The sequence below is a fragment of the Agelaius tricolor genome, unplaced genomic scaffold, assembly GCF_023055355.1.
Source record: "Agelaius tricolor isolate 1412-34295 unplaced genomic scaffold, bAgeTri1.0.p SCAF_78, whole genome shotgun sequence".
Lineage (NCBI taxonomy): Eukaryota > Metazoa > Chordata > Aves > Passeriformes > Icteridae > Agelaius > Agelaius tricolor.
The window spans coordinates 1,104,108-1,123,683 of record NW_027269338.1 but is presented as its reverse complement, the minus strand read 5'-3'; the positions used below and the strand labels follow the sequence as shown (position 1 = coordinate 1,123,683).

Genomic DNA, 19,576 nt, shown 5'->3' with positions numbered 1-19,576 from the left:
GCTGTCGCTGTCGCTGTCGCTGTCGCTGTCGCGGCGGGCGCGGTCTCACCTCTCCGCACGGCTCGCGCGGGCACTGCGCACGGCCGCCCGCCTGCGCCACGAGGGCCCCCAGCTCCGCAAGGGACAATTGTCCCTCGCCCGACGCCACCAGCGCCTCCAGCGCCACCAGGGCCACCCCGGGGCCACCGCGGCTCGGGGCCGCCGCGGGCAGGGCCAGCGCGAAGGGCAGCGACAGCAGCGACAGCAGCGACAGCAGCAGCGACAGCAGCAGCCAGGGCCAGCGCATGGCGAGGCGGCGGCGGCGGCGGCGGTGGCGGTGGTGGCACTGAGGGTGACAGCGCTGGTGGCCGTGGGGACACCGTGGGGACAGCGGGGCTGTAAAACCCGCCCGGGGCAGCGGCCCTGATTGGCCCGGGCTGAGATTGGCCCGGGTTAACGATTCATTCACCCCGCGGGGCCCGGCCCGCACCCGCCACCGCACCGCCACAACGGGGACAGCCGTGGGACACCCCCGGGACACCCCCGGGACAGCCGGGACACACCTGAGATACCCCCAGGACACCTGGGACACACCAGGGACACCCCCGGGACAGCCAGGACACACCTGGGACACAGCTGGGACACCTGGGACACACCTGAGACACACCTGGGACACCCCCAGGACACCAGGGACACACCTGGGACACCCCCAGGACACCCCCAGGACACCTGGGACACACCAGGGACACACCTGGGACACACCTGAGACACCCCCAGGACAGCCGGGACACACCTGGGACACCTGGGACACACTTGGGACACCCTTGAGACACCAGGGACACACCAGGGACACACCTGGGACACCCCCAGGACACCTGGGACACACCAGGGACACACCTGGGACACACCTGAGACACCCCCGGGACATTCTTGGGACATTCATGGGACACTCCCAGGACACACCAGGGACATTCTTGGGACACCCTGAAGACACCTGGGACATTCTTGGTACACACCTGGGACACCCCTGGGACACCTCCAGGACACCCCTGGGACATCACTGGGACACCCCTGGGACATTACTGGGACACCCCCAGGACACCCAGGGACACCCCTGGGACACACCTGGGACATTCTTTGGACACTTAGGACACACCTGGGACACCCCAGGGACACCCCCAGGACAGCTAGGACACGTCAGGGACAGGGGGACAGGGGGACAGAGGGACAGGGACACCCCCAGGTGCTGGGGGTCTGGGGCCACCCTGATGTCACCTCTGGGTGCTGATGTCACCTGTGGGACCCCGGTGTCACCTTTGGGACCCCAGTGTCACCTTTGGGTGCTGGGCTGTCCCCACGGCCGCCCCAGGACAAGGACACAGCACAGGTGGCCCAGGTGACACAGGTGTGACATTGTGGCACACGCGGGGCACACACAGGACGTCACAGGTGGCACACGCGTGACACAACACAGGCGGCACCTGTGGCACTTTCCTGGGCACCGCCGGTGGCATCAGGGACCTCCGTGTCCCCCCAGGCGCTGTGCTGGCACCTGTGTCACCCGTGTCACCCGTGTCACCTGTGTCACCTGGGCCACTCCATGTCATTCCATGTCACCTGTCTCCCCTGTACCACCTGTGTCACCTGTGCCACTCCATGTCACCTGTGTCACCTGTGTCACCTGTGTCACCTGTGCCACTCCGTACCACGCTGCCAGGCTGGAGTTTGTCCCCAGGGCCACCCCCTCTCTCCACACGGCCCGGGGCGGTGTCACCTGTGTCACCTGTGTCACCTGTGTCACCCAGGGCCACTCCCTCGGCTCCAGCAGGGACACACGGCTGCACCCCGGGGTGCCAGTGTCACCTGTGGGTGCTGGGGACACCTGTGGGTGTCACCTGTGGGTGCTGGGGACACAGGGACAGACAGACACAGGGACACAGGGACACTGATGGACACAGGTGACACTGGGGATGGATGGGCTTGGATGGACTTGGGGACGCAGGGACACGGGGACATGGGGACACTGAGATGGACATGGGGACATGGGGACACTGAGATGGACACAGGGACATGAGGACACGGGGACAAGGGGACACGGGGACACTGAGATGGACACAGGGACATGGGGACACTGAGATGGACACGAGGACATGGGGACACAGGGACACCAGGATGGGCAGGGACATAGGGACAGGGGGACACAGGGACACAGGGACATGGGGACACAGGGACACGGGGACACTGAGATGGACACGAGGACATGGGGACATGGGGACACGGTGGCCCTGGGACACCAGTGAGTGGTGAGGCCGTGGTCCCACTGTGCTGTGTCACCCTGAGCCAGGGCATGATGTGACATGTTGTGACATGTTGTGACATGTCATGACACCCCGTGACACCTGTGACACCTGTGACACCCCCATGTCTGTCCATCCCAGCGTCCCAGTGCCCCAGTGTCTGTCTGTCCCCGCGTCCCCATGTCTGTCCATCCCAGTGTCCCCATGTCCCCATGTCCCCATGTCCATCCCACTGTCCCCATGTCTGTCTGTCCATCCATCCCCGTGTCTCCATGTCCGTCTGTCCGTCCATCCCAGTGTCCCCATGTTCTCATGTCCCCATGTCCATCCATCCCACTGTCCCCATGTCCCTCTGTCTGTCCATTCCACTGCCCCCATGTCCATCCCCATGTCCCCATGTCCGTCTCTCCATTTATCCCAGTGTCCCCATGTCCATCCCCATGTCCCCATGTCCGTCTCTCCATTTATCCCAGTGTCCCCATGTCCGTCTGTCCATCCATCCCACTGTCCCCACGTTCTCATGTCCCCATGTCCATCTATCCCAGTGTCCCCATGTCCATCCCAGTGTCCCCATGCCCCTCTGTCTGTCCATCCCACTGCTCCCATGTCCATCCCAGTGTCCCCATGTCCGTCTCTCCATCCATCCCAGTGTCCCCATGTCCATCCCACTGTCCCCATGTCCATCTATCCCAGTGTCCCCATGTCCGTCTGTCCATCTATCCCAGTGTCCCCATGTCCGTCTGTCCATCCATGCCGCTGTCCCCACGTCCCCTCCCGGTGTCCCAAGTCCGGCCCCAGCCCAGCCCAGCCGGTCCCACGGGGACAGGGGGACGGGACTTTGTCCCCTGGCACGCCGAGGTGGCACCAGGAAGTGCCACCAGCGCCTCGACCTTGTCACACCCGCCCAACGTCACCGCCAGCCTAATTAGGGGTAATTAATTAACCCTGAACTTCCCGGTGACGCGGCCCCGGAGGGGACACCTGGTGACAAGGGGACAGAGGGGACGTTCGGGGGGGATGGGATCCACCCCTTAATTCTGGTTTAAATCCCTTGGTTTGGGTTTAAATCCCTTAATTCTGGTTTAAATCCCTTAATTCAGGTTAAGATCCCCTAAACCAGGCCTAACTCTGTTAATTCAGGTTGAAATCTCTTAATTCCAGTTGAAATCCCTTAATTCTGGTTGAAATCCCTTAATTCTGCTTGAAATCCCTTAAACCAGGCCTAACCCTGTTAACCCAGGTTGAAATCCCTTAGTTTGGGTTGAAATCCCTTAATTCTGGTTGAAATCCCTTAAATCAGGTTGAGATCCCCTAAGACAGACCTAACTCTGTTAATTTGGGTCTAAATCCCCTAAACCGGGCCTAAATGCCTTAATTCAGATCTAAATCCCCTAAACGGGGCCTAAATAATTTAATTTGGATCTAAATGTCCTAAACCAGGCCTAAATGCCTTAATTTGGGTCTAAATGCCCTAAACCAGGCCTAAATCCCTAAATTTGGGTCTCAATCCCCTAAACCAGGCCTAAATTATTTAATTTGTGCCTAAATGCCCTAAACCAGGCCTAAATTCCTAAATTTGGGTCTAAATCACTTAAACCAGGCCTAAATCCCTTAATTCAGATCTAAATCCCCTAAACTGGGCCTAAATCTCCTAATTTGGGCCTAAATCTCCTAAACTGGGCGTCAAAATGAGTTAAAGTCAGAGACACTTCGAGGACTGAGGCAAATCCAGTTTAATGAAATCCGGCAGGAAAATGGAAATTTCTGGAAAGGGACAGAAAATTTCCCAAAAGGTCAAGAGTGGCGGCCATGACACATCCAAGGTCCTCCTGTCCTGGTGGCAGCGGTGGCCCTGTCATTGTCCCCTCATCCTGGCCTTGGTGGCCATGGTGTCCTTGGTGACCATGGTGACCATGGTGGCCTTGGTGACCATGGTGACCTCGGTGGCCTTGGTGGCCATAGTGGCCACGGTGACCTTGGTGACCATGGTATCCTTGGTGACCGTGGTGGCCATGGTGACCTCAGTGACCATGGTGGCCTTGGTGGCCTTGTTGCTCAGAAGGTCCTGGTGGCCTTGGTGGCCATGGTGACCATGGTGACCTCAGCAGCCTTGGTGACCTTGGTGGCCTCGGTGACCATGGTATCCTAGGTGTCCTTGGTGGTCTTGGTGGCCATGGTGACCTTGGTGACCATGGTGTCCTTGGTGACATCAGTGACCATGGTGGCCTTGTTGCTCGGAAGGTCCTGGTGTCCTTGGTGGCCATGGTGGCCTTGGTGACCATGGTGGCCTTGGTGATCTTGGTGTCCTTGGTGGCCATGGTGACCATGGTGACCTTGGTGACCATGGTGGCCTTGGTGACAGTGGTGGCCACATGGTGGTGGCCTTGTGGCTCAGGGGGTCCTGGTGTCCTTGGTGGCCATGGTGGCCTTGGTGTCCTTGGTGGCCATGGCAACCTTGGTGACCTTGGTGGCCTTGGTGGCTCAGAAGGCCTTGGTGTCCTCTGTGGCCATCATGACCAGAGTGACCTTGGTGACCATGGTGACCATGGTGGCCTTGGTGGCCACATTGGTTGTGGTGGCCTTGGTGGCCTTGCTGACCTTGGTGTCCTCTGTGGCCATCATGACCACAGTGACCATGGTGACCATGGTGTCCTTGGTGACCTTGGTGGCTTTGTTGGTCAGAAGGTCCTGGTGTCCCTGGTGGCCATGGTGACCTTGGTGGCCTTGGTGACCTTGGTGACCATGGTGGCCTTGTTGCTCAGAAGGTCCTGGTGTCCTCGGTGGCCTTGGTGACCTTGGTTACCATGGTGTCCTTGGTGACCATGGTGACCACGGTGACCTCAGTGACCATGGTGGCCTTGGTGGCCTTGTTGCTCAGGACATCCTGGTGTCCTTGATGTCCTTCGTGATCTTGGTGGCCTTGGTGACCATGGTGACCACGGTGACCTTGGTGGCCTTGGTGGCCTCGTGGCTCAGAAGGTTCCGGTGGCCACTGCCAGGGCTGTGGTGGCCACGAGGAGCCCCCCGAGGTGGGGAGGGGTCCTGGGGACGCTCCAGCCTGGGGGACAAAGAGGGACAGGGAGGGGTGGCAGGGGTGACAGAGGGCATGGCAGTGCCATGGGAGGTGACAGGAGGTGACAGAGGGCATGGCAGTGCCATGGGAAGTGACAAGAGGTGACAGGAGGTGACAAGGCGGGGGTCCCAGCTCACCTGTGTCGAACACGCAGGGCCCGTCCCCACAGCGCTGCTCTGTGAGGGCAGGGACAGTGTCAGTGCTGGGGTGGCCCTGTCCCTGTCCCTGTCCCTGTCCCTGACCCCCATCCCCGTCCTTGTCCCCATCCTTGTCCCTGTCCCTGTCCTGTCCCAGGTGTGAGGGTCCCCATCCCTGTCCCCAGCTCCGTGTGTCCCTGTCCCCTCACCCTCACCAAGTGTCCTTGTCCCTGTCCCCACATTGGCTGTCCCTAGTACTGTGTGTCCCTGTCCCCAGCGCTGTGTGTCCCTGTCCCCTCACCCCCACTGAGTGTCCTTGTCCCCATGCCCATAGGGAGTGTCCTTGTCCCTGTCCCCACAGTGGACCTCCCCAGCACCGTGTGTCCCTGTCCCCACACCCTCACCAAATGTCCCCAGCCTTGTGGGTCCCTGTCCCTGCACCCCACAGTGGATGTCCCCATGTACCATGTGTCCGTGTCCCCAGCATTGTGTGTCCCTGTCCCCACACCCTCACCAAGTGTCCCCAGTGTTGTGTGTCCCTGTCCCCAGCGCTGTGTGTCCCTGTCCCCTCACCCTCCCCGAGTGTCGCCAGTGCCGTGTGTCCCTGTCCCCAGCATTGTGTGTCCCTGTCCCCAGCGCTGTGTGTCCCTGTCCCCACACCCTCCCCGAGTGTCCCCAGTGTTGTGTGTCTCTGTCCCCAGCGCTGTGTGTCCCTGTCCCCACACCCTCCCCGAGTGTCCCCAGTGTTGTGTGTCCCTGTCCCCAGCGCTGTGTGTCCCTGTCCCCACACCCTCCCCGAGTGTCCCCAGTGTTGTGTGTCCCTGTCCCCAGCGCTGTGTGTCCCTGTCCCCTCACCCTCACCAACTGTCCCCAGTGCTGTGTCCCTGTCCCCTCACCCTCCCCGAGTGTCCCCATGTACCGTGTGTCCCTGTCCCTGCACCCCCACAGTGGATGTCCCCATGTACCGTGTGTCCCTGTCCCCAGCGCTGTGTGTCCCTGTCCCCTCACCCTCCCCGAGTGTCCCCAGTGCTGTGTGTCCCTGTCCCCAGCACTGTGTGTCCCTGTCCCCACACCCTCTCCGAGTGTCCCCAGCATGGGGTGTCCCTGTCCCCTCACCCTCCCCGAGTGTCCCCGTCCCCCGGCACCGTCCCCCCGCGCCGTCACCTCGCAGCCACTCGCAGTTGTAGTTGCTGAAGGTCCCGGTGGAGCGCAGCTGGATCCGCGCCTTGTCCCCCTCCTTGGTGACGTTGGTGACATCGGTGACCTCGAAGGTCTCGAAGGGCGGGATCAGCACCTCCTCCTCGTGCGGGAAGAAGGAGAACTCGCGGACGGCCGCGCCCTGGCAGGTGAGCACCTGGAAGGCCGCGTCCGTGCCGAAGCCCCAGGAGCTCTCGTTGCGCAGCGAGGCCGACGCGAAGTGGCCGAAGCGCACGGAGTCCCCGCGCCGCGCCGCGAAGCGAACGCCGCGCACCCCGCGGAACACGCGCAGACACCGCGGGGACACGGAGCCGCGCAGCGCCGCCACGGCCTGCGGGGACAACGGGGTTTATCACTGGCTTGTATCGCAAATATTCACATTAATGTTATATGTGTTATGGTAGACAGGGGAAAAATGGGGATTTTATCATTGGCAAATATATCAAATATTCACGTTAATGTTATATGTGTTATGTTGGACAGTTACGTGAAAAATGGGAATTTGTCTTTGGCTTATATTGCAAATATTCACATTCGTGTTGGATGTGTTATGGTAGACAGTTATGTGAAAAATGGGCATTTTATCATTGGCTTGTATTGCAAAGATTCACATTAGTGTTGGATGTGTTATGTTAGACAGTTATGTGAAAAATGGGGATTTTATCATTGGCAAATATATCAAATATTCACATTAATATTGGATGTGTTATGGTAGACAGTTATGTGAAAAATGGGAATTTTATCATTGGCAAATATATCAAATATTCACATTAATATTGGATGTGTTATGGTAGACAGTTATGTGAAAAATGGGAATTTTATCATTGGCAAATATATCAAATATTCACATTAATATTGGATGTGTTATGGTAGACAGTTATGTGAAAAATGGGGATTTTATCATTGGCAAATATATCAAATATTGACATTAATATTAGATGTGTTATGGTAGAAGTTATGTGAAAAATGGGGATTTTATCATTGGCTTATATCGCAAATATTCACATTAGTATTAGATGTGTTATGGTAGAAAGTTATGTGAAAAATGGGAATTTCATGATTGGCTTATCTCAAATATTCAAATTAATATTATATATGTTATGGTAGACAGTTATGTGAAACATGGAAATTTTATGATTGGCAAATATATCAAATATTCACATTAATATTATATATGTTATGTTAGACAACTATGTGAAAAATGGGAATTTTATGATTGGCTTATCTCAAATATTCACATTAATATTATATATGTTATGTTAGACAGTTATGTGAAAAATTTGAATTTTATTATTGGCTTATCTCAAATATTAACATTAATATTATATATGTTAGGGTAGAAAGTCATGTTGTGTGAAAAATGCGAATTTTATGGCTGCCTTTGCACAAATATTAAAAATTCCTATTTTTATAACTATTTTATTACAATTAAACTTTTAACACTTCAAAAGCCGAGTGATTTTTGGCATTTTCCACCACACTGGACCAGACAGAACCCTGTGTTTGAATGGAATTTAGGCATCATGTATAAAATGCATGAATATGCAAAATTATTATTTTTAAGGGTCAATCCTCTGTTAACTTGGGTCCTTTTTTGGAACCTAATCTTAAACCTAACCCTAACCCTAACCCAAACCAGACCATCCTTAACTCTTTGTTCTCATTGTCTCATTTTGTCCTAAATCCCAATCATCCCAATTTTTATCTCTCTAATTACATTCCTATTTTTACCACCATTTCATTACCATTATTAAACTTTTAACATTTTTAAAACCGAGTGGTTTTTGGCGTTTTCCCACCTGGGTGAGCAGGAAATGCAGCGTTTTGAAGTGGAAGTTGGGTCAGGGTTAGGACCAGACTCCTGTCTGGTCAGGGTTGTGAAAAACCACAATCACTTGCTTTGAAAATTTCTAAATTTTAATTACAGTGGTGAAATGGTTCTAAATATAGGAATACAATTCGAGTGATAAAAATTTGGATAATTGGGATTTAGGACAAAATGAGACAATGAGAACAAAGTGTTAAGTATGGTCTGGGTGCCTCTTCCCAAATTTTTTATCACTCTAATTACATTCCTATATTTAGAACCATTTCATTACCATTATTAAACTTTTAACATTTTCGAAACCGAGCGGTTTTTGGTGTTTCCCCACCTGGGTGAGCAGGAAATGCAGCGTTTTGAAGTGGAAGTTGGGTCGGGGTCAGGGTTAGGTTTGGGCTTAGGCTTAGGGTTAGGCTTAGGGTTAGGGTCCAAAAAAGGACCCAGGTTGACAGAGGATCAACCCTTAATTATAATAACTTTGCATATTCATGCATTTCATACATGACTTGTAATCATTTATGAATCGTAACCCTAACCCAAACCAGACCATCCTTAACTCTTTGTTCTCATTGTCTCGTTTTGTCCTAAATCCCAATCATCCAAATTTTTATCTCTCTAATTACCTCTAATTACCTCTATCTCTCTAATTACATTCTATTTTTACCACCATTTCATTACCATTATTAAACTTTTAACACCTTCAAAACCGATTGGTTTTTGGGCGTTTTCCCCACCTGGGTGAGCAGGAAATGCAGCGTTTTGAAGTGGAAGTTGGGTCAGGGTTAGGCTTAGGCTTAGGGTCCAAAAAAGGACCCAGGTTAACAGAGGATTAACCTTTAATTATAATAACTTTGCATATTCATGCATTTCATAAATGATTCATAATCATTTATGAATCGTAACGCCAACCCAAACCAGACCATCCTTAACTCTTTGTTCTCATTGTCTCATTTTGTCCTAAATCCCTATCATCCCAATTTTTATCTCTCTAATTACATTCCTATATTTAGAACCATTTCATTACCATTATTAAACCTTTAACATCTTCGAAACCGAGCGGTTTCTGGCATTTTCCCACCTGGGTGAGCAGGAAATGCAGCGTTTTGAAGTGGAAGTTGTCGCGGTACTCCCAGCGGGAGCGCCCGGCCTGGCGCACGGCCTCGTTGAACTCGCGGTGCAAGGGCAGCGGCGCCGTGTAGGCCATGAGGGCGATGGCCTGGTCTGGGGACAGAGGGGACGCAGGGGCCGGAGGGGCCGGCCGGCCGCGCCACTGGGCAGCGGCCAGAGCCCAGGCCTCGGCCCAGGGGCCGCCGCGCCGCAGCTCGGAGCGGTTGAGGGCCGGCAATGCCGCGGCCATGGCGCGGCCGCAGCCCCGGTACTGGTCATCGAAGGCGGCCGGAGCCATGTCCAGGGTGACCGCCACCACGGCGGGGGTGGCACTGGGGCCACCGGAGGGGACGCCGGCGGCGGCCGTGGTTGCTGTGGCCATTGCAGTCATCGCCAGGAGGGTCAGGGTCAGGGCGGCCATGATGGGAGTGGTGTGGGACAATGGGGACACTGGGGACAGTGGGGACACTGGGAGACAATGGGGACAATGGGGGATACTGGGGATACTGGGGGACAAAGGGGACAAAGGGGACACTGGGGACAGTGGGGACACTGGGGGACAATGGGGACAATGGGGACAATGGGGAATACTGGGGGACAATGGGGGACAATGGGGGACAATGGGGGATACTGGGGGACAAAGGGGCAAAGGGGGATACTGGGGGACACTGGGGATACTGGGGGACAGAGGATACTGGGGACAATGGGGACACTGGGGAATACTGGGGACAACGGGGACACTGGGGACAATGGGGATACTGGGGGACAATGGGGGACAATGGGGGACAATGGGGGACAATGGGGACACTGGGGGACACTGGGACAATGGGGGACAATGGGGGACACTGGCGACACTGGGGACACTGGGGAACACTGGGGACAGTGGGGACACTGGGGACAATGGGGGACACTGGGGAACAAAGGGGGACAATGGGGGACACTGGGGGACACTGGGGGGCACTGGGGGACACTGGGGGGCACTGGGGATACTGGGGACACTGGTGCACAAAGGGGGACACTGGGGATACTGGGGGATACTGGGGACAATGGGGGACACTGGGGGACACTGGGGACACTGGGGGACATGGGAATGGTTCCTTGGTGAGGGACTGGGGAGGGGCAGTGGGGTCAGCCCCACCCAGGACACCCCGGACATGTCCTGGGTCCCCACTCCTGGTCCTGGGGTCACTCCGGACCCTCCGGCCACACCCAATGACCCTGAGCCCATCCTGGGGTCACTGCAGACCCTCCGGCCACACCCAATGACCCTGAGCCCATCCTGGGGTCACTCTGGACCCCCTGGCCACACCCAATGACCCTGAGCCTGTCCTGGGGTCACTCTGGACCCTCCGGCCACACCCAATGACCCTGAGCCTGTCCTGGGGTCACTCTGGACCCTCCGGCCACACCCAATGACCCTGAGCCCATCCTGGGGTCACTCCAGGACCCACTCCCAGACCCCCCCCAGTGTCCCCAGGACCCCAATCCCGTGTCCCTCCCGAGTGTCCCCTCCAGGTGTCCCCAGGTGTCCCCAGGACCCCAATCCCGTGTCCCCCCGAGTGTCCCCAAGCCCCCCAGTCCCTCCCCATTTCCTTGCCTCTGGTGTCCCCCGGTGTCCCCAACCCTGTGTCCCCAGTCCCATGTCCCCCACCATGTCCCTTCCAGGTGTCCCCAGGTGTCCCTAGTCCCAGCCCAGTGTCCCCAGCTGTCCCCAGTCCCGTGTGTCCCCCCCGGTGTCCCCAAGACCCCAGTCATGTGTCCCCCCCAATGTCCCCAATCCCGTGTCCCCAGTGTCCCCAACCCCATGTCCCCCCCAGGTGTCCCCAGTCCCCTCCCCGTGTCCCCAGGTGTCCCCAATCTCAGCCCAGTGTCCCCAGGTGTCCCCCCAGTGTCCCCAGTTGTCCCCAGCCCCGTGTCCCCTCCAGGTGTCCCCAGGTGTCCCCAGGCCCGAGTGTCTCCCCCAGTGTCCCCAATCCCAATCCCAGCCCAGTGTCCCGAGTCCTGTGTCCCCACCAGGTGTCCCCAACTCCAGGTGTCCCCAACTCCAGGTGTCCCCAGTCCTGTGTTGTCCCCTGCGCTGTGTCCCCAGGTGTCCCCAACTCCAGGTATCCCCAGTCCCGTGTCCTCCCCAGGTGTCCCCAGGTGTCCCCAGCCCCAGCCCAGTGTCCCCAGGTGTCCCCAACCCCAGGTCCCCAATCCCGTGTCCCCTCCAGGTGTCCCCAGTCTCAATCCCAATCCCAGCCCAGTGTCCCCAGTCCTGTGTCCCCCCCCCCCAGTTTGCCAAATCCCAGCCCTGTGTCCCCTCCAGGTGTCCCCAGGTGTCCCCAGCCCCAGCCCAGTGTCCCCAGGTGTCCCCCCAGTGTCCCCAGCCCCAGGTGTCCCCAGTCCTGTGTTGTCCCCCGCCCTGTGTCCCCAGGTGTCCCCAACTCCAGTGTCCCCAATCCCGTGTCCCCTCCAGGTGTCCCCAGTCCCAATCCCAGCCCAGTGTCCCCAGTCCTGTGTCCCCCCCCCCCAGTTTGCCAAATCCCAGCCCTGTGTCCCCTCCAGGTGTCCCCAGGTGTCCCCTCCCGTGTCCCCTCCCCCGTTACCTGCGGGGTCCCGGTGCCGCTCCCCTCCCCTCCCCTCCCCTCCCCCCCCGGTGTCCCCTCCCCCTCCCCTCCTCTCCCTCCCCCCCCCCCGGGGTCACGTGACCGCCCCGGGCTATTTTTAGCCGCCCTCGGGTCCCGGGCCAGCCCCTCCCCCACCCCCCCCGGGTATTTTTAGGGTGTCCCCCCCCCCCCCCCACCTCCCACAACTGGGAGGGGCTGGGACCAAACTGGGATGGACTGGGGGGAAACTGGGGGGGAACTGGGAGTGACTGGGATGGACTGGGAGGGACTGGGAGTGACTGGGAGGGTACTGGGATGGACTGGGATGGACTGGGAGTGACTGGGAGGGTACTGGGAGTGACTGGGAGGGACTGGGAGGGACTGGGATGGACTGGGAGGGACTGGGAAGGAACTGGGAGGGACTGGGATGGAACTGGGAGGGACTGGGAAAGAACTGGGAGGGACTGGGATGGACTGGGAGGGAACTGGGAAGGACTGGGATGGAATGGGAGGGAACTGGGAGGGAACTGGGAGGGACTGGGAAAGAACTGGGAGTGACTAGGATGGACTGGGGTGGACTGGGAATGACTGGCAGGGTACTGGGAATGACTGGGAGGGACTGGGAGGGAACTGGGAGTAACTGGGAGGGACTGGGATGGACTGGGAGGGACTGGGGGGGGCACTGGGGGGGAAGTGGGAGCGACTGGGATGGACTGGGAGGAAACTGGGAAGGACTGGGAGGGACTGGGATGGACTGGGAGTGACTGGCAGGGTACTGGGAATGACTGGGAGGAACTGGGATGGAGTGGGAGGGAACTGGGAGGGGACTGGGGGGGAATTGGGATGAACTGGGATGGAATGGGAGGGACTGGGAGGGACTGGGATGGGACTGGGAGAGACTGGGGGGGACTGGGGAGACCTCCGAGTGCTCCCAGTCACTCCCAGTCCCTCCCAGTATGTCCTCTCAGCTCCCAGTCCCTCCCAGTCCCTCCCAGTGTCCCCAACAAGGTCCCTTTGTCCCGGTCCCGCCGGTGCCTGACACGGGAGGGGGGGGTGTGGAACACCCACGTGACCCCCTCTGCCCCTCCCCCAGCCCCAGGACCCCCCAAAAACCCCTCTGGGACCCCCAGAACCTCCCAGGACCCCCCAAAACCCCTCAGGGACCCCCCCAGAATCCCTGAGCCCTCCCAGGAACCCCCAAAACCCCTCGAGCCTCCCCCAGGACCCCCCAAATCCCCCCCAGGACCCCCCAAATCCCCCCAAAATCCCCCTCAAACCCCTCTGAGCCCCCCCAGAACCCCCACCGGATCCCCCAAAACCCCCCAGGATCCCCCCAGATCGCCCCCAGCCCCTCCCAGGACCCCCAAATCCCCCCCAAATCCCCCTCAAAACCCCTCGAGCTTCCCCCGGACCCCCCAGGACCCCCTAAATTCCCCCCAGCCCCTCCCAGGAGCCCCTAAATCCCCCCCAAGACCCCCCAGAACCCCCCCCAGGACCCCCCATAACACCTTGAGCCCCCCCCCCCCCAAACTCCCCCATCAGGACCCCCCAAATCCGCCCAGGATCCCCTAAATCCCCCTCGAGCCCCCCAAAACCCCCTCGAGCCCCCACCAGGACCCCCCAGAACCCTTTGAATCCCCCCAGGACCCCCCAAGACCCCCCCAAATCCTCCAACCCCCCGTCAGGACCCCCCCCGAGACCCCCCAGGACCCCCCCAAACCCCTCAGGACCCCCCCAAATCCCCCACAGGACCCCCCAGGACCCCCCCATGGGGCAGCCGGAGGCGCCGGGGGTTTTCGACCTGGGGGTGCTGAGAACCCCCCGGGGGCTGCTGCTGGCCGGGGAACTGGTACGGCAAACTGGGAGCACTGGGAACACTGGGAGGGGATACTGGGACAAACTGGGAGCACTGGGAGCACTGGGATGGGATACTGGTACGGCAAACTGGGAGCACTGGGAGCACTGGGAGCACTGGGACGGCAAACTGGGAGCACTGGGAACACTGGGAGGGGATACTGGGACAAACTGGGAGCACTGGGAGCACTGGGATGGGATACTGGTACGGCAAACTGGGAGCACTGGGATGGGATACTGGGACGGCAAACTGGGAGCACTGGGAGCACTGGGATGGGATACTGGGACGGCAAACTGGGAGCACTGGGAGGGGATACTGGGATGGGATACTGGGAGCACTGGGATGGGATACTGGGAGCACTGGGATGGGATACTGGGGGAACTGGGAGCACTGGGGGAACTGGGACAGCAAACTGGGAGCACTGGGACGACAAACTGGGAGCACTGGGAACACTGGGAGCACTGGGATGGGATACTGAGGGAACTGGGACGGCAAACTGGGAGCACTGGGAGCACTGGGATGGGATACTGGGATGGGATACTGGGAGCACTGGGATGGGATACTGGGGGAACTGGGATGGCAAACTGGGAACACTGGGAGCACTGGGAGCACTGGGATGGGATACTGGGATGGGATACCGGGATGGGATACTGGGGGGCACTGGGAACACTGGGATGGGATACTGGGAGCACTGGTACGGCAAACTGGGAGCACTGGGAGCACTGTGACGGGATACTGGGGGAACTGGGATGGGATACTGTGATGGGATACTGGGGGAACTGGGACGGCAAACTGGGAGCACTGGGAGCACTGGAATAGGGCACTGGGACCGCTGGGGGAACTGGGATGGGATACTGGGCATACTGGGAGCACTGGGACAGGGCACTGGGAGCACTGGGGGAACTGGTGCCATCCATGGGGCCGTGGCACTGCTGTCCCCCCCGTGACCCCCCGTGACCCCCCCATGACCCCTCTGTGACCCCTCTGTGTCCCCCCAGGTGCCATCCAGAGGGGTGGTGGCACTCCTGTCCCCTTTGTGTCCCCTCTGTGTCCCCAGGTGCTGTCCGGGGGGGTGGTGGCGCTCCTGTCCCCCCCATGACCCTCTCTGTCCCCTCTGTGTCCCCAGGTGCCACCCCTGGGATGTTGGCACTGCTGTCCCCTCTGTGTCCCCCCCATGACCCCCGTGTGTCCCCTGTGTGTCCCCAGGTGCTGTCCGGGGGGTGGTGGCCCTGCTGTCCCCTTTGTGACCCCCGTGTGTCCCCCCTGTCCCCCCAGGTGCTGTCGGGGGGGGTGGTGGCCCTGCTGTCCCCCCCGTGCCCCCTCTGTGTCCCCCCTGTGTCCCCCATGACCCCTCTCTGTCCCCCCAGGTCCCCCTGGGGTGGTGGCACTCCTGTCCCCCTGTGACCCCCCCATGACCCCTCGGTGTCCCCCCTCTGTCCCCCCAGGTGCTGTCGGGGGGGGTGGTGGCGCTGCTGTCCCCCCCCGCGCCCCCCACTCTGGCCCCGGCGCTGCTCCAGACCCTGGCGGGGGCGGCGGCGCTGGGGGGGCTCCTGCTCAGGGACCCCCCCCGGCTGCCCCCCGGCTACGGCACCTGCCTGGTACGGAGGGGACAGGGGGACAAACGGGGATAAATGGGGACAAACGGGGACAAACGGGGACAGATGGGGACAGATAGGGACAGAGGGGACAAATGGGGACAGAGGGGGACAGAGGGGGACAGAGGGGACAGACGGGGACAGAGGGGACAAATGGGGACAGATGGGGACAGAGGGGGACAGATGGGGACAAATGGGGACAGATGGGGACAGAGGGGACAAATGGGGACAGATGGGGACAGGGGGGACAGATGGGGACAAATGGGGACAGAGGGGGACAGGGGGGACAGAGGGGGACAAATGGGGACAGAGGGGGACAGACAGGGACTGACTGGGACAGACGGGGACACACGGGGACAAACGGGGACAAATGGGGACAAATGGGGACAGAGGGGGACAAATGGGGACAAACGGGGATAGACGGGGACAGATGGGGACAAATGGGGACAAACAGGGACAAATGGGGATGTACAGGGACAGGGGGACAAATGGGGACAAATGGGGACAGACAGGGACAGACGGGGACAAAAGGGGACAAGCATAGAGGCCCCTCCATGTCCCTTTGTCACCCCCATGATGTCCTCCATGGTGGCAGCTCCATGGTGGCCTCTACGGTGGCCCCTCAGTGTTCCCGTGTCATCCCTATGGTGGCTCTTCAATGTCCCTTGTCGTGGACATGGTGGCCCCTCCATGGTGGCCCCTCCCTGTCTCCTTGTCACCCCCATGGTGGCCTCCACGGTGGCCTCTCCGTGTCTCCTTGCCATGTCCATGGTGTCCCCTCCATGGTGTCCCCTCTGTGTTCCCATGTCATCCCCATGGTGTCCCTTCCATGGTGGCCCCTCCCTGTCCTCATGGTGACATCCATGTCCCCTTGTCATCCCCACGGTGGCCTCCATGGTGGCCTCTCCATGTCCCCTTGCCATGTCCATGGTGGCCCCTCCATGGTGTCCCCTCCATGGTGGCCCCTCCCTGTCCTCATGTGTCATCCATGTCCCCTTGTCATCCCCACGGTGGCCCCATTGTCACCGCCTCCATCCCCACGGTGTCCCCCACGCCCCTAAGGTGTCCTGCTGCTGCCCCTCCATGTCCATCTCATGGTGTCCCCTCCATGTCACCCCCCCATGTCCCCACGGTGTCCCCCCACTGTCCCCCCCAGGACCTGCTCCGGGCCATCAGCGGCACCCTCATCTTCCTCGTGGCCGCCCTGGTGGCCTTGGCCTCGTCCCGGGACGCCCTGGCTGCCACCACCTTCGTGAGTGTCCCCAAGCCCCGCCCCCTCCCTGAGCCCCGCCCCCGAGTGACCGGGACACGCCCCCTTCCCCTCCCCCCAGACCTTCAGCCTCCTCCTGGCCTTGGTCTTCGCCTTCGACACCTTCGTCACCTTCCGCACGCGGGTGGCACCGGGACAGGGTGAGGGACATCCATGGGACACCCTTGGGTGGGCTTGGGGACATCCATGGGTGAGGTTTGGGACACCTGAGACACCCTGGGGTGGGCTTGGGAATACCTGGGGCACCTTGGGTGGGGTTGGGAATACCTGGGGCACCTTGCGTGGGGTTGGGGACATCTGGGGGACCCTGGGGTGGAGTTGGGGACACCTGGGACACTCTTGGATGGGGTTGGGGACATCTGGAGGACCCTGGGGTGGAGTTGGGGACACCTGGGACGTCCTGGGGTGGTGTGGGAACACTTGGGACACCCTTGGGTGGGCTTGGGGACACCTGTGACACCCTTGGGTGGGGTGGGGACACCTGGGATAACCTTGGGTGGGGTTGGGGGGGACACCTTTGTCACCTTCCGCATGTGGGTGGCCCCGGGACAGGGTGAGGGACACTGAGGGACACTGGGGGACACCTGGGGTGAGGTTGGAGACACCTTTGGGTAGGTTTGGGGACACCTGGGACACCTTGGGTGGGGTTTGGGACACCCTGGGACAGCCTGGGGTAGGGTTGGGGACACCCTTGGGTGAGGTTGGGGACACCTGGGATCTCCATGGGTGGGGTTGGAGACATCTGAGACACCTTTGGGTGGGGTTGGGGACACCTGGGGCACCTTGGGTAGGATTGGGACACCTGTGACAGCCTTGGGGACACCTGGGACATCCTTGGGTGGGGTTGGGGACATCTGGGACCCCTTCAGGTGGGATGGGTGCACCTGGGTTCTCCTTCTCCACCATCTCCAACTCTTTCTCCTCCAGATCCCGACATGGAGGGTGGCTGAAGGCCACCACCCCCCGCCACTGTCCCATTGTCCCCCTCTGTCCCCTCTCCGCCTGGTCCTGCCCCCCACCCCCAAATTAAACCTTGTCCCACACCTGGTGCTGCTCAGGGTCGTGTTTTTGGGGTGGGGTGGCCGAGGGGACATTGTGTCCCTTCTGTGGCTCATTCATTAATTGGTGATGGTGTTGGGGTCCCCTCGTCTTGGACGGGGGGTGGGAGGTGTCAGTGGTGGGTTTGGGGGTCACTTGTGGTGGCGGTGCCATCATCATCATCATCATCATCATCATCATGAGTCCATCATGGTGGGTCCATCATCATCATGGTGGGTCAGAGGTGGCAACTCCATCATGGTGGTGGGTCCATCATCATCATCATCATCATCATCATCATCATCATCATCATCATGGGTCCATCATCATCATGGGTCGGAGGTGGTGATTCCGTCATGGTGGTGGTCCATCATCATCATCATCATCATGGGTCCATCATGGTGGACCATCATCATCATGGTGGGTCAGAGATTGTGACTCCATCATGGTGATGAGTCTATCATCATCATCATCATCATCATCATCATGGTGGGTCCATCATGGTGGTGATGGGTCCATGAGCATCATCATGGGTCCATCATGGTGGGACCATCATCATCATGGTGGGTCAGAGGTGGTGATTCCATCATGGTGGTGGGTCCATCATCATCATCATCATCATCATCATCATCATCATCATCATCATCATCATCATGGGTCCATCATGGTGGTCCATTATCATCATGGTGGGTCAGAGGGGTGATTCCATCATGGTGGTGACTCCATCATCATCATCATGATGGGTCCATTGTGGTAGTGATGGGTCCATGAGCATCATCATGGTGGGTCCATCATCATCATGGTGGGTCAGAGATTGTGACTCCATCATGGTGATGAGTCTATCATCATCATCATCATCATCATCATCATGGTGGGTCCATCATGGTGGTGATGGGTCCATAAGCATCATCATGGGTCCATCATGGTGGGTACATCATCATCATCATCATCATCATCATCATCATCATGGTGGGTCCATCATGGTGGTGATGGGTCCACGAGCATCATCATGTCATGAGTCCATCATGGTGGGTCCATCATCATCATCATCATCATCATCATCATCATCATCATCATCATGGTGGGTCAGAGGTGGTGATTCCATCATGGTGGTGGGTCCATCATCATCATCATCATCATCATCATCATCATCATCATCATCATCATCATCATGGGTCCATCATGGTGGTCCATTATCATCATGGTGGGTCAGAGGGGTGATTCCGTCATGGTGGTGACTCCATCATCATCATCATGATGGGTCCATTGTGGTAGTGATGGGTCCATGAGCATCATCATGGTGGGTCCATCATCATCATGGTGGGTCAGAGATTGTGACTCCATCATGGTGATGAGTCTATCATCATCATCATCATCATCATCATCATGGTGGGTCCATCATGGTGGTGATGGGTCCATGAGCATCATCATGGGTCCATCATCATCACCATCAGCATCATCATCATGTGTCTTTAGAGGTGGGTCCATGATGGTGGTGGTGAGTCCAACACAGTGTTGGTTGGTCAGTTATGGTCACGGTGGGTCCTTCACCATGGTGGGTCACTTGCGGTGGCAGTGGAGTCCCTCATGGTGGTGATGGGTCACTTGGGGTGACTTG

The 19,576-nt window shown here is 58.7% G+C and overlaps 2 protein-coding genes across 4 annotated transcripts; one reads left to right on the top strand and one right to left on the bottom strand.

Annotated features, from left to right (window-relative positions):
* Window positions 1–5,248: 5,248 nt before the first annotated feature.
* Window positions 5,249–10,014, bottom strand: LOC139585399 (GPI-linked NAD(P)(+)--arginine ADP-ribosyltransferase 1-like). The gene is made up of 3 exons (XM_071418158.1): window positions 9,584–10,014; window positions 6,651–7,014; window positions 5,249–5,334 (listed from the first exon to the last, which is right to left on the bottom strand). The coding sequence occupies exons 1-3, from the start codon at window positions 10,001–10,003 to the stop codon at window positions 5,249–5,251; spliced, it is 870 nt and encodes a 289-aa protein (XP_071274259.1). The 5' UTR covers window positions 10,004–10,014.
* A 3,287-nt stretch (window positions 10,015–13,301) lies between these two features.
* LOC139585386 (CKLF-like MARVEL transmembrane domain-containing protein 5) lies at window positions 13,302–17,963 on the top strand. 3 transcript variants are annotated; one of them, XM_071418113.1, is made up of 5 exons: window positions 13,302–14,049; window positions 15,501–15,653; window positions 16,807–16,902; window positions 16,982–17,060; window positions 17,848–17,963. In XM_071418113.1, the coding sequence occupies exons 1-5, from the start codon at window positions 13,969–13,971 to the stop codon at window positions 17,868–17,870; spliced, it is 432 nt and encodes a 143-aa protein (XP_071274214.1). In that variant the 5' UTR covers window positions 13,302–13,968; the 3' UTR covers window positions 17,871–17,963. The 3 variants fall into 3 exon arrangements, with proteins under 3 accessions (XP_071274214.1, XP_071274212.1, XP_071274213.1); XM_071418111.1 differs by having other exon boundaries at window positions 16,807–17,060; XM_071418112.1 differs by lacking the exon at window positions 15,501–15,653 and having other exon boundaries at window positions 16,807–17,060.
* The last annotated feature ends 1,613 nt before the right edge of the window (window positions 17,964–19,576 follow it).

Excerpts from the sequence above, each read along its gene's own strand:
- LOC139585386 (XM_071418111.1), top strand. The coding sequence starts at position 13,969 with ATGGGGCAGCCGGAGGCGCCGGGGGTTTTCGACCTGGGGGTGCTGAGA. Across the intron at positions 14,050-15,500 it reads TGCTGCTGGCCGGGGAACTG|GTGCTGTCGGGGGGGGTGGT; the intron begins GTACGGCAAACT and ends CTGTCCCCCCAG. Across the intron at positions 17,061-17,847 it reads GCGGGTGGCACCGGGACAGG|ATCCCGACATGGAGGGTGGC; the intron begins GTGAGGGACATC and ends TTTCTCCTCCAG.
- LOC139585399 (XM_071418158.1), bottom strand. The coding sequence starts at position 10,003 with ATGACTGCAATGGCCACAGCAACCACGGCCGCCGCCGGCGTCCCCTCC. Across the intron at positions 7,015-9,583 it reads TGCATTTCCTGCTCACCCAG|GCCGTGGCGGCGCTGCGCGG; the intron begins GTGGGAAAATGC and ends TTGTCCCCGCAG. Across the intron at positions 5,335-6,650 it reads CAACTGCGAGTGGCTGCGAG|GCTGGAGCGTCCCCAGGACC; the intron begins GTGACGGCGCGG and ends TTTGTCCCCCAG.